The 12,386-nt window shown below is 44.9% G+C and overlaps 1 protein-coding gene across 2 annotated transcripts in view; it reads right to left on the reverse strand.

The window, feature by feature from the left end:
* The window catches only part of MDN1 (midasin AAA ATPase 1), a 135,833-nt gene that overhangs the window by 17,890 nt on the left and 105,557 nt on the right, over positions 1 to 12,386 (reverse strand). For both annotated transcript variants that reach the window (XM_043439461.1, XM_043439460.1), the window contains exons 76-85: positions 11,986 to 12,112; positions 11,204 to 11,309; positions 10,581 to 10,696; positions 9,223 to 9,678; positions 8,762 to 8,988; positions 7,690 to 7,842; positions 7,360 to 7,529; positions 6,472 to 6,633; positions 3,488 to 3,625; positions 1,035 to 1,176 (exon numbers count right to left, since the gene is read on the reverse strand). In XM_043439461.1, coding sequence (XP_043295396.1) covers positions 1,035 to 1,176; positions 3,488 to 3,625; positions 6,472 to 6,633; positions 7,360 to 7,529; positions 7,690 to 7,842; positions 8,762 to 8,988; positions 9,223 to 9,678; positions 10,581 to 10,696; positions 11,204 to 11,309; positions 11,986 to 12,112 — 1,797 coding nt within the window. The remainder of the gene's footprint in view (positions 1 to 1,034; positions 1,177 to 3,487; positions 3,626 to 6,471; positions 6,634 to 7,359; positions 7,530 to 7,689; positions 7,843 to 8,761; positions 8,989 to 9,222; positions 9,679 to 10,580; positions 10,697 to 11,203; positions 11,310 to 11,985; positions 12,113 to 12,386) is intronic.

A 12,386-nucleotide genomic window follows, 5' to 3' on the forward strand; every position in this document is an offset into this window, starting at 1 on the left:
TGGCTCATTCTGGTGCTGGCAGAGTTCATTATGCGACCCAGCAACCTCACTGGATTTTGGTTTCTCACCTGGGAAATAATCAAGGGTGGTCTACAATATTTCCAAGGTTCCTCCCCATCTCCAACCTATTCTATGCCAATGATTCTATCTAACATCTCAAATCATGTGTCTCGATCAATTAACCAGAATTTTCTTTCCTTGCTCAAATAACCAGACTTTTCTTTCCTTTGTATTTGATCAAGGTCTGCTTTGACAAAGTTTATACCATTATACTTACTTAGGCATGCATACCTTCTTCTACTCTGAGGTTAGCTATCATTTCTGTAAGGTATTCACTTAAAATAACACACTGTATTTCAAATTAAGCTTTGGATAGAGATTTAGGTCAACAGTTGAATTATGGTAATAACATGACAGATGATAATGTGCTGTAAGAAATCATTATCAAATAATTTTCAATGACATGTAATACTCATAAGTTAAATGAAAAAAGCAAACTATAGAACTATTTATGGTCTCTGTGTGTGTGTATGTGAATATATATGCAATAAATGGAAACACCCCAAAATTAAGTGATTTGGGTGACAGGTACAATGGTATTGATTTGGTTTCTGCATTTTTATTCCAAATCACCTACAACAAATGTCTACTGATTTTGCAATTAGAAAAAAACGCATATACATTTAAAAAAAAGCCTCTCTAGAACAATCCATCTTGGGCTGAGAGCCAGGCTCAGTGAGGGTGCATCTTGCGGCTCTCCCTAGAGGACACCGCGGGTCACTCATCTGCACACGGAGCAGCCGGAACATCAGGGCCAGTGCCTCAGTTTACTCGGAGTGGAACCTCCGCAAGGAGCTGGAGACGCCTGACACGCTGGCATACGCCCAGCAGACGCTGATGCCTCCCCCGCAGTCACGCAGAGGAACCAACTTGCTCCAAGAGCATGTGCTAGGCTACGTATTGGGAACATGTGGCTTCCTGGAGAAAATATCCACTTTTCAAAAGCAAGAGCGAAGTGGCAGATAATCTCAAACCTTGTTCTTCCAGCTCCCCATCATGCATTTTCCCATCAAAGTCTTCTGACATCTCAATGGCATTATCCTCGCCCTTAATGTCTGATTTTGAGTCAGGATCTTCTTTATCCTTTTCTTGACCCTTCTGAAATGTATCTTCTGCCTAAATAAAAAAGCATTATAGAAACATAAATGAACATAATGTTACTAATGTTTATTCAGCTCTAAATAGAATACAAATATATAAATGCCAAGGTCAGTGGTATAAAATTTTCTCTGGGGAGAGAAAAAAGAACCAATAGAGAAAATACACATGATTTGTGACTTGCTTTAATACTTCTGTTAACTAATTTCTAGTTTTTTGCATTCGTTGTTAGAGAATATAGACTTTTATTGAGGTTTCCTTCATGTGAATTTTTTTTATTCCAGACATATTTAAAAAGTCTATGTATTCTTTATGTAGGATAAAAAAAAATTCGCTTACTATACTGCACATAAATTTAATATCTATCTTGTCACTTTGATCTCTCATAGACATTACCTAACTGTAAATGTAATTTCCCCCTCCTCTACTTTCCTTTTTATCTTTTTATTTGAAGTACAGTTGCTTTACAATGTTATGTTAGTTTCAGATGTACAGCAAAGTGATTCAGATACTCCCACTTCTTCAGATCATTTTCTAAGTTATCACACGATACTGAATACAGTACCCGTGTTATACAGTAGGCCCTTGCTGCTCATCTGTTTTACATATAGTAGTGTGTATCTGCTAATCCCAAACTCCTAAGTTATCCCTCCCCCAGTAAACGCAATTTTCTTCACTCTTCCTTAAACTACATATTCCTACACATTCTATATTATATCTTGGGCAAAAGACTCAGATTGTTATCTCTTCCATTATGGTTGAATTTTAAAAGTCCTTTTTTAAGATACAAAAGTAATACAATCTCATATAAAAATTTTTAAGCCAAACAGAAAGAGTATGTTTCCCTGGCACCCCCATCCTCCAAAATTCCCAAAGAAATTACTACTGGTGATGTTCTGGCACATCTTTTTATCTATAAGTACACCAACAGACACTTAGAAATATAATATATACAGTATATATCAATACCTGCCTCCGAGCATTTTTTTAAACAAGAAAGGGATCATTCTTTACAAACTGCTGTGCAATCTGTTTTTTCTAAGTTAAAAAATATGTCCTAGATATATTTCCATGTTGATACTTAAAAACTTATCTCATTATGTTTAACTATAGTATTGCTCTGCATAAACAGTATCATTTAAAAATAATTCCTTCCTGATGAATATACGGATGCTTTCACAATTTTCACCAGTGTAAATAATGCTGTGGTAAACATTTTTGTATAAACACACTCCCTCATACACATATTTATCTTGGGGCCTTATGAGATTTCTGTGAGAAAACATGGAACTCCTAGATCAAAGAACACAAAGCGTTTAAAAGCTATTGGATACTGCCGAATTCTTCGGAAAGTTTTTTATCCCACTTAATAATGTTTTTCTCCAATGGATTTGTACTTTTCCATTAGGTTTCTTTTACTTTATTTTTTTTCCTCATTAACAAAGTACTGGGTGCTAATTAAGTTAAATTTGACAAATGCAGAAAGGCCAATACATACACACACACACACGGACACACACACACACACACACTCTGTACATCAGAGCTCTACCACATAAATGCGAGCATTACTCTTTTGGTTTTTTATATCTTTCCAATTTTCCCTTCAAAGGAAGAGAGGAAATCTGGATCGGTTTGTTCCTCTGTTTTTAATAGGTATGACCACATGTTAAACAGAAATTTATGGACTGCTTTCAATTTAGAATACAGGTGATAAAACGAAATTCCACTCTCTCTTCTATCTTCAAGTCACAGTTGATTAATCTAATGACTAAATGACTAAAAGTATGTTTTAAAAAAAAATCCAAATCAGATTGGAATTTTATAAAGTAAAACAAGAACCTTAGTCCAAAGCATCTAAATATTTCAAAAGCATTATTGATTTCAACTAAAAAAGATACAGATATTTAAAATTTGAACATGTCAAAGACATACAACAATAAAACCTATTAATAACAAACACTGGCACTGTTGTTTAATGTAATCATTACTTAAAATAGCCAAACTTTTTGTCCTTACATGAACCACTAGCAACAGTGTTCTCTAGAAAATCAGCAAAAATATTCCCATGTAAAATAAAACATTTTTAAACTATTTCCTTCCCCAATTGTAGGTACAACCAATGACCGAGCTACAAAGTATCCTTCCTATTGCCTTCAAGCTTTTAATTTACAGCCACTCCCTAAACTCTGGTTTTCTTAAGGTACCTAAATCAGTCTGAAAACCATGAACCTAGTAGGAAAAACATTTATATGTGTAATTTAAATACTGGAAAAGGAGCGTATGCTTCTGCATCCAATTTACATATTTCATGGCCATGAAAACATACCTGTTCTTCATTTTCTATCTGATCACTCACATCCTTCATGCCCTCGCCTTCTCCAATGCCTCCTCCCTCGTAGTCATGGAACTCAGTCGCCCCCTCTCCTGCTGAATCTTCCATAAACTCTTTGGGCAGGCAAAATCCCTTGAAAACAGAGTGAACGTTAGGTACAAATGCAATAAAGAAGTGATTCCCAGTCCTGCTGCAGGAAAAAATACCCTACATAAATGATAAATTCTTTTCTAGCTCAGTATTTCACATCTGATGGAAGGACAGGAGACTTTTTGACATTCTTTTCTTCCTTGGTGATAAGTTATTAGGCAGTTTCAAAGCTTGACATCAGATTTAATATGCGAGGTTTTGACTGTGGAAGCCTCTGGTATGTAGTAATCTGTCATTCGGCCAATAGAAAAATTTGAATGAGATATATACTCGGATGGTATTTAAGGAGCAAATCACCAGGGGTGGGGAGGGAGAGTAAACCCTTTCAGTGTCTAGATCCCAGAAGGCTTTTGTCCTTCTTTATCTACTTCCCAAATCAGTAAGCCAGCGAGGAAAGAGGGAAGACAAGTGCCCGTGAGGTAGAGCAATTGAAAGCAGATGTTGTGAGTGAGAGAATTCACTTTCTTTCATTAGGGAACATTTTGTGTGATGCTCCTCAAATCAAGTCCCGGTGCGTGCGTGCGTGCGTGTGTGGCTAAGTTGCTTCAGTCATGTCTTACTCTGCAATCCTAAGGACCACAGCCCACCAGGCTCCTCTGTCCATGGGACTCTCCAGGCAAGAATACTGGAGTAGGTTGCTATGCCCTCCTCCAGGGGATCTTCCCCATCCGGGGATCTGCCTGTCACCTCAGCCCGGGCTGTCTGCTGCCAAGGCGCCTGGCAACCCTTATGGCATGGGGTCTGGAGATAGAGCAACACTTGTGAAGAGTTAACAAAACTGTATTTCATGTCAGAAGGCAGCCTAAAAATAAGTATCAAAAACTAGTGTGTGGGCTGAAATTGACTAAAAAAAGAAACAGAGAAAATAATGGCTCTCAATCAGAAATTCTACCAGAGAAAAGTATAAGCTATCACGATATTTGTCAATCTGAGGATGAGAATGTACTACAAATAAGCTGACAACAAGACCAAGACCCAAGACCCACACACACTGTGGCGGAGTTACACAGAAACAGCCTCCTATGGGTTAAGCGCTTTAATCACAACCTAGATCTATTATCTCAGCACTGCATCTCATCTGTTTTCAAGCTCCCTCAGCACGCCTGAGCGAGAACAGGAATACAGTACAGACACTTAAAAATTAAGGGAAAGGCAAACTCACTTTCAGGATATGTATTCTTAGAAAGGTGACTGGAAAATACATTTTGGTTAAAATAGTGAGGGAAATAAAAGCTACGTACTCCAGTATTCTTGCCTGGAGAATCCTGTGGAGAGAGGAGCCTGGTGGGCTACAGTCCATGGCATCACACAGGGTCAGACAAGACTGAGCACCTAAGACTTTCTCACACTATTTTAAAGAAATATGTTTAGATGCATGCAGAGTAAGTCATAAAAGGAGGGAGATTCAGACGTCCTTCCGCAGGGCACTTTACTGCTGCAGCTGAGACAGATGCTAAGCTCACAGCACCCTGCTTTTATCAGAACCACTTCTACCCCCACAACCCCATCCGTAACCACACACAGGTCTGACAGGCCACAGTCATTCTAGAACCTGTCAGACCACAGCAATGGTGCAAGTGGACAATCACAGCTGACCCAAGTCTCGGGGCACCCTCAACATACCGTCCTGTCCCTGCCTCTGCAGGCAAGTGCTCCCTCCAGAAGTGATGGGATGTAAGACTGGCTCAGTGCCCATCAGATAGAGGGGGCAAATCTGAGACTCGTTCCATTACTCAATAAAGGCACACACTTATCCTCTAGAGACAAGGGCTTGCCTCCCCATTTTTTTTAACCCTTTGTTGTATTTTAGATACTCAGAACTAAGAACTTTTGCCTGTTTACAGGAAGCCTAAACCTCACCTTCAGTTTGGAAATTCCTATCTTCATCAAGTGCATCTTACCCGAAAGATCTGAAAATACTAGGGACATTAAAAGAAAAAAACTGAACAAAAAACTATATACTTAGTTGAAGGTGGTACTCACAAAAATCCAAGTCTCATTTTACAAACGAGGAAACTGAGGCTACGAGACTCACTCACTGTGAGTCTCAGAACCAGATGCCCCTGTGACTGGCCTTACCATGGCAAGTTGAGTCTGTTAGATCTGTCTGCTGCTCCTGAATTCCAAGGGTAGGGTCTACAGTCTCTACAATATCAATGCTTTTCACAGCACTGGGATCATGGCTGAATGAAGGAATGCCTTCCCTATTAAAGATGCCCACCTCTCTTAACCTTAAGATCCCCATTACCATTTCATGAATAAGTATAGATGACTTACAACTTAATAGCGTTAAAGTGAAGTTGCTCAGTTGTGTCTGACTCTTTGCAACCCTATGGACTGTAGCCCACCAGGCTTCTCTGTCCATGGGATTTTCCAGACAAGAATACTGGAGTGGGTTGCCATTTTCTTCTCCAGGGGATCTTCCTGACCCAGAGATCGAACTCAGATCTCCCACATTGCAGGCAGACTCTTTACCCTCTGAGCCAGCAGGGATAATAGAATTAAGGATTCATTTATCCTACAGGTCTAGCTCAGAGTTATCAGAAGACTTCAAATTGGAGACAAAGAGGAGAAGGGTATGAACAGAAAGCAACAGCCTTTAGACGGACTCTCTAGTCTAGGGAACTCCCCCCATGAGGGACCTGATTTTAGTAGAAACTGAAGTAGAGACTTTAGTACAAACAAGCTTAGTAAAAGAGGAATAAACAAAGCCATAAGAAATTCGCAGGGAGGGCAAATCACCTCCTGCTATTTGTGAAGGTTCAGAATAAAAGCCCATCAAACCAAACACTGACGGGTATGGAATATTCCATGGAAACAGTCCTTACCTTCTGGGCAAGCTCCGTGAAGATCTGGGCAAGCACAGAGAGCAGCTTCGCAGTGCTGCGGTGAGTCGCCAAAGACACGGTCAGGAAGAAGAGGACGAGGTCGGAGTACCTGGACAGCACGGGCACCAGGCGCGCCAGCAGGCGGCAGGACTGGGTGAAGAGCTGGGGCAGAGCGGGGCGAGAGGCCCGCTCACACCAGGTCTCCCCGGGGGGGCCAGCTGAGTGTGCTACACGGCACTAATGGTGCATCGTGATCACACACAGGCACACCACACGTGCCCCCTGCGATTTCCTCCTCGTCCACACAGACTCTCACAACGCTACACTTCAAATTCTCAGTGACTTAAGTCACTTGTTAACATCTAGTTAACAAGGTTCTTTAGCTTTTAAAAAAAGTATGTTTATAAACAAATTCTGCTGGGATTCAAAGTTCGCACTGGAATCAATGCAACAGAATAACACACAAGTCTTATAAAGTAAGCTGTTTCTCTGGACTTAGGGAGATGACAATGTCATCCTCTCCTGGCTTACTGAAGGGAAAGGGGGTTGCCTGATATGGCCAGTGACCCTTAGTTATGGCGGTAACATCTACCATTAACATCAGACACCCAGGAGTATGTGATTAGGATATGAAAGAATTCTAGGTACGTCAACCCTAGATACTCTAGACTGCCATCATTTTTGCATTTACAATTGTAATCCTTAGCAAGTAAGCTCTAAGTTTTCCAAAGTTTGTCAGTGAGGTCTACATGCACAAAAAGATCAAATTCTTAGTGATTCTGCCAAGGAGGCCTGCTTTGGGACCAGCATGTGCAGCGAGGTGAAACCCCACTGGCTTCTGCTCAGCCCACATGGACGGTGAGAAGCTTGTAAGGATCTGCTGGTTACCATGTGCTTGGCTGCTGTTCCGTCCTCGCCGGATGATTTCAGCCTCTCCACCAGCTCAGAGACCGTGGAAATGATCCTCTGCACGTGCAACGTGCTCACGTCGGCCCAGAAGTCCTCCTCCAGGAGTTTTGTGAGGTGTCCTAACTGCAGGCTCTCGAAGCCTGCAGCCTCTTTCATTCACAGAAAAGAACAACATGGTGAATAACAGAATAAACTCTCCTCCTCTCATTCATCCAATAATTATTCCAACATTTGTCCTTAGATATTTAAAATAATCATCAAATAAAAAAATCAAGTAAGAAACTAGTATTTTCCTGATTCTAGACATACCATCTTCTTCTTGGGGCCTTGCCTGGTCAGTGTTCTCTGTTTTTTGACTGTTTCTTTCTGCTAAGTTCTGAATGGCACAAAGGATGGCCCGGATGGCGGTTTCCATTTGCTCTGAAAAATCCTCTACAAACCCTTCATCCAGCATTTGGTTTCCTAGTAAAACAACATGGTGCAGAACAAATTTTTAAAACTCAATCATTGGTTTCAGTGCCTCTGGAAATGACTAACAATCCTCATTTGTCATTTTAACAAACAGCTGCCAGCTAAGCACTTGCTAAGGCTGAGTCACTGTCAAGCTGTGCTGGGTGTAAAGAACGAGATACATCCCTGGCGTAGATAAACCTACAAGGTTATCTCCTTGTATTAAAACAACTTTGCTGAAAGAATGCCAAAAATATGAAAACAGTTAAGACGGAGTGTATAAACACCAGCTGAATCCAAACAGGATTTCCAGCCTAAAAGAGAACTTTCTGGAACAGCCAGTGAGCCTGTGCTGTCTCCCTACCCGAGTGCTATAAAGTAAGTAATGTGACGGCAACCCAGAGGCAAGGTGCTCAAACAGAAGTTAAGAGCTATGTGCTTGGGCTTCGCGGGTGGCTCAGTGCTGAAGAGTCTGCCTGCCGATGCAGGAGACATGGGTTCGATCCCTGGTCCAGGGAGATCCCACATGCTGTGGAGCAACTAAGTCCGTGCTCCACAACTACTGAGCCTGTGCTCTAGAGCCTAGACCCAACTACTGAAGTCCGCCTGCCCTGGACGTGTGCTCCCATCAAGAGAAGTCACCACAATAAGAAGCCCACACGAAGCAACGAAGAGTAGCACCCACTCACTGCAACCAGAGAGAAGCCTGTGCGGATCGAAGACCCGACACAACCAAAGATGAAAAAATTTTATACATATATATACACATAAAGAAAAGAGCTATGGGCTCCAACCACACTTCTTAGCCTTAGAACCCTGAACAGATACGTCTAGAACAAAACGACGTTTGTCCAGGACCATGTGGACTTAAATCTACAAGACAGCGCTCCTACACTGGGCTTTTACTCCCTCACTGACAAGCGGTCCTCACCTTCTTGGTTGCCTGGGGTGAGCAGGTGTGTCTTCCAGGTAGTGAAGTCATCTGCGGCTTTATTGATCTCTCTTCTTACATATTCCATGCTCTCAACTAAAGCCATCTGTGGGCCTGTTTGCTCACCCTCAACCCCTGGAAGAATGAACAAGGACTCTAGGCCTTGCAAATGAGCTGACACCTGGGACAGGCAACTCAGCCCAGAAGAGCAAACTTCAAAATCTTTCCTGCAACAACAAAAATGCCAATGTTGAAAGCAAGGCGCTGCCACCCGTCCACACCCTCCCTTCCCTCCCCCCAACCACTAACACTCAGGGCACCTAGCGACTTACAGCTGGACACGCGCCACAGAGCACTACGCAGCTCACTGGGAAACTGAGGGCGGAGCACGCCCCTCTCGCGCCCTCACTAAACCGTGACCGCGCGCCCACGCGGAGGCGGAGCAGGCACCGCGCACTCACCAAGAATGAAAGAGCGCCTCGCAAGACTGCCGCCTGGCTCTGTCGACGTCAGCTTTCACGGCTTTAACGGTCTTCAGCATCTCCGCTACCCTCGCAGCGGACTGCTGCCAACGCGGGTCCGGTCTCCGCATGCGGCAGCCAGCGGGCAGCTGCGTTTCCGGAGCTGGGGACGGGAAGCTCGGGTCTGACGGGGTCGGGTCGGGCGCTGCTCCGGGGAGCCGCCCCTCGCGGCGCGCCGGGTCCTCCGGGCCGGGGCCGGGGCCGGGGCCGGGGCCGGCAGCCGGGCAGCACCGGAGGAGCCAGGAGAGCTGCTCCAGCAGGACTTGGGCCTGCATCGCCGCGTGCTGCAGCCTCTCCGTCCACTGCTGCACCGCGTCCTGGGGCGGGAAGGCCACGGGGTAGACGGGCGGCCCCGTCAGCCTGCCGTCCATCTCCTGCACACAACTCAGGAGGTTCCTGCGCAGAGAAACAAGCCCAGGGGAAAAACACATGGCACCTTCGACTGCGTCTGCGAGCCTGTGTTAGCAGTGAATGCACCGATTTCTGGGTGAAGTAAGGGCTCTTCCACACAATCAAGAAGAGAGGCTCCCCCAGAGGAGTAAAAGGTCTGATCACATGCCTGCCAAAGTACGTAAACACAGCCTTTGGTGTTTAAAGGCTTCAGAGTAGCAGAAGAAGGGGAACTCACTGCTTATCGTCTGCCCCGACAGGCCTCTCATACCCCGCAGTCACAGCCCCGCAGTGACCGCAGCCACTATTTTCTAAAATAAAAAATCTAGTAAATGTAGTATACTTTGCTATATAAACTCTTGTGAGCAGAGATAAAATAGCTGAAGTGACTACAGTCTAGAATATGATCTCTCAGCCAAGGATCCACTCAGCAGGTGATGACAGGCTTCCTAGCCATCCTCATCTTTTTAAATATCTGTTTCCGTTGGGTAGCATCTGGGTACAGTTCAGCAAACTGCAACTCGGTGATCCAAAAAGCCTAACGAACTGAAGTCAAATCACATCTGACCTGTGCCCAGAGGCTGGGATGCCCCGACGCCATGATGCAACCCTGTCCCTCTGTCTGCATGGACTGCCAACCACGGACTCCCTCACTCCAGACCCAGGTGTGGTTCAGCTGTGACCACTTTTCCCGTCTGACTCAGCCTTCAACTCATCCTCCAGAGGTGCTGCCAACACCAGGGGGCAGAAGTGTTACCATCAAAAGTAAGGGGCCGAGCCAAGGCAACCCCATCTGCCTCTTCAGGCCTCAGACCTCACATCACAACTGGGAGCAGCTCATGTAGCAACTGTGAGCCGCACAAAATTCTCCCCTATTCATTCCCAGAAACGCAGCCAGTCAGCAACACCTGAGGAGGATCCACTGCTCCGTCAGCGCCGTCAGGGACCGTCGCTGTCGGATGAGCACCTTCATCAGATGCGCCGAGAACCCGCCACACCGCTCCACGTGGCCAGCGCCCACCTCCTGCAGGGAGAGAGGAGAGCATGCTGAGGGGGCGCGTGGTGAAGACGCCTCCGATCCGCGCTCCTGGAGGAGCCCCGTGGGGGCAAGCTGGGTGCTCTGCCCTCTAGAGGCCACACATCCGTCCACCTCTGGGATGCTTCCACAGACCATGGACGTTCCGTGAGCAGGAACTAGTTTAACACCAAAACTGGGTATCGGTGATCTTTTCTCAATTTACAAGGAGGGGAGAAAAATCTGAGGGTGGCACTCTCAATTTGAAGTTTTTCTTCCATAATTTTTCTTAAGGATTTGGACCTGCTAGCAAACAGTGAGTAATGGAACTTGTTACCAAATACTTTCTGGTTAAGCACAAAATTACATTGACTACATCACATTCTCAGGTTGACAACTGCAAAGAACTCAGTCACCTCCAGTGATGGGCTGTGATCATGTGACCAGGTCTGAGGATGCTGTCCTGGATGGACAGGAGTCCCCAGGTCCTGCAATCCCAAGGCTCCATCATCCTACCTTGGCAGGAGCCGCCAGGACCGCACTAAGCCTGACATGCCGTGCAAGAGAACGATAGAAGTACTTCTGGCAGCTCTCCCACGAAGACGAGATTTCTGTAAGCAACCTGGAGGAGAAATCAACATGATGTAATTAATTAAAACCACTATCTCCACCCCAGATCCTGAGGAGTCAGAGACTGGTCCATTCAGCCACAACCAGAAGCCACGAGTCTGATCAGATTTACTTCTGTGAGGACCCACTGAATTAAGTACTCATCAGTCCTTTACACAAAGGATGTGACAATAACATGAGGCCTTAGAAGAGGTCTGTGTACACGGCACGCTTAAGAAGGTGACCATTCTCCTACAGATTTTCACCTGTACATTCAAGCCAAGTGAGCAGGCCTCAGGAAAAAATCAAAGGGCCAAAAAAACAATGGCAGAGATGAACATGAGGAGGAAAGAGAAACGAAAAGAAGAAAATCAACAGTTACTAACACTTGCTTTAAATGCTCAAAGTGGTCCCTTGTCTTCCTCACCCCACCAGACTCCCAACAGAGCCCAGAGTCCAGTGTTTTACATTCGCTCCTTACCTTTTAAAAGGGCAGAAGGAGAGGGAAGTTTTTTAGAAAAGAAAATTAACACTTGCTAGGTGCTCACCACCTGCCAGTCCTGAGCCGGTACTCTTCTAAACGTTATCCTTATGGCGACTCTAGGGCAGAAGCACTGCTGCCCCCACTCTGGCAGATGAGGCCGTGGGGGCTCAGCGGACTCGCTCCATTTATAATTAAAAACACCAACCTAGAATCAGCCTCCTGAGTGCTGCTGACTATAGACAATGCGCTCTGGAGATCCAACGGGCGAAGATGGAGCATTTCTTGAGGGTTTTTTGTACGGGCCCAGGAAAGACCTTTGCGATACGACAAACCTAGGAAATAAACAGCATGTTTTTAAATAAAGAAACTCTGAAGAGAATGGGTTAGCAATGCCACCGCTAATCAAAGTCGTGTCCTGGGAACAGCACTGCCCAGGACTCTCAGGCCCTGCCCCACACTGAGCAAAACAGAATCCGCTTCTGCACTTCAGCAAGATTCCCCCGGTAGTTCATACCCGAGTTACGTCGAGAAGCGCTGCTCTCTATGCAACACTGGAAGGGTATGTGCTCATGAAAATAAAACACATGGTTTCCGGGAAACCTCACT

Source organism: Cervus canadensis, chromosome 20, assembly GCF_019320065.1.
Source record: "Cervus canadensis isolate Bull #8, Minnesota chromosome 20, ASM1932006v1, whole genome shotgun sequence".
Lineage (NCBI taxonomy): Eukaryota > Metazoa > Chordata > Mammalia > Artiodactyla > Cervidae > Cervus > Cervus canadensis.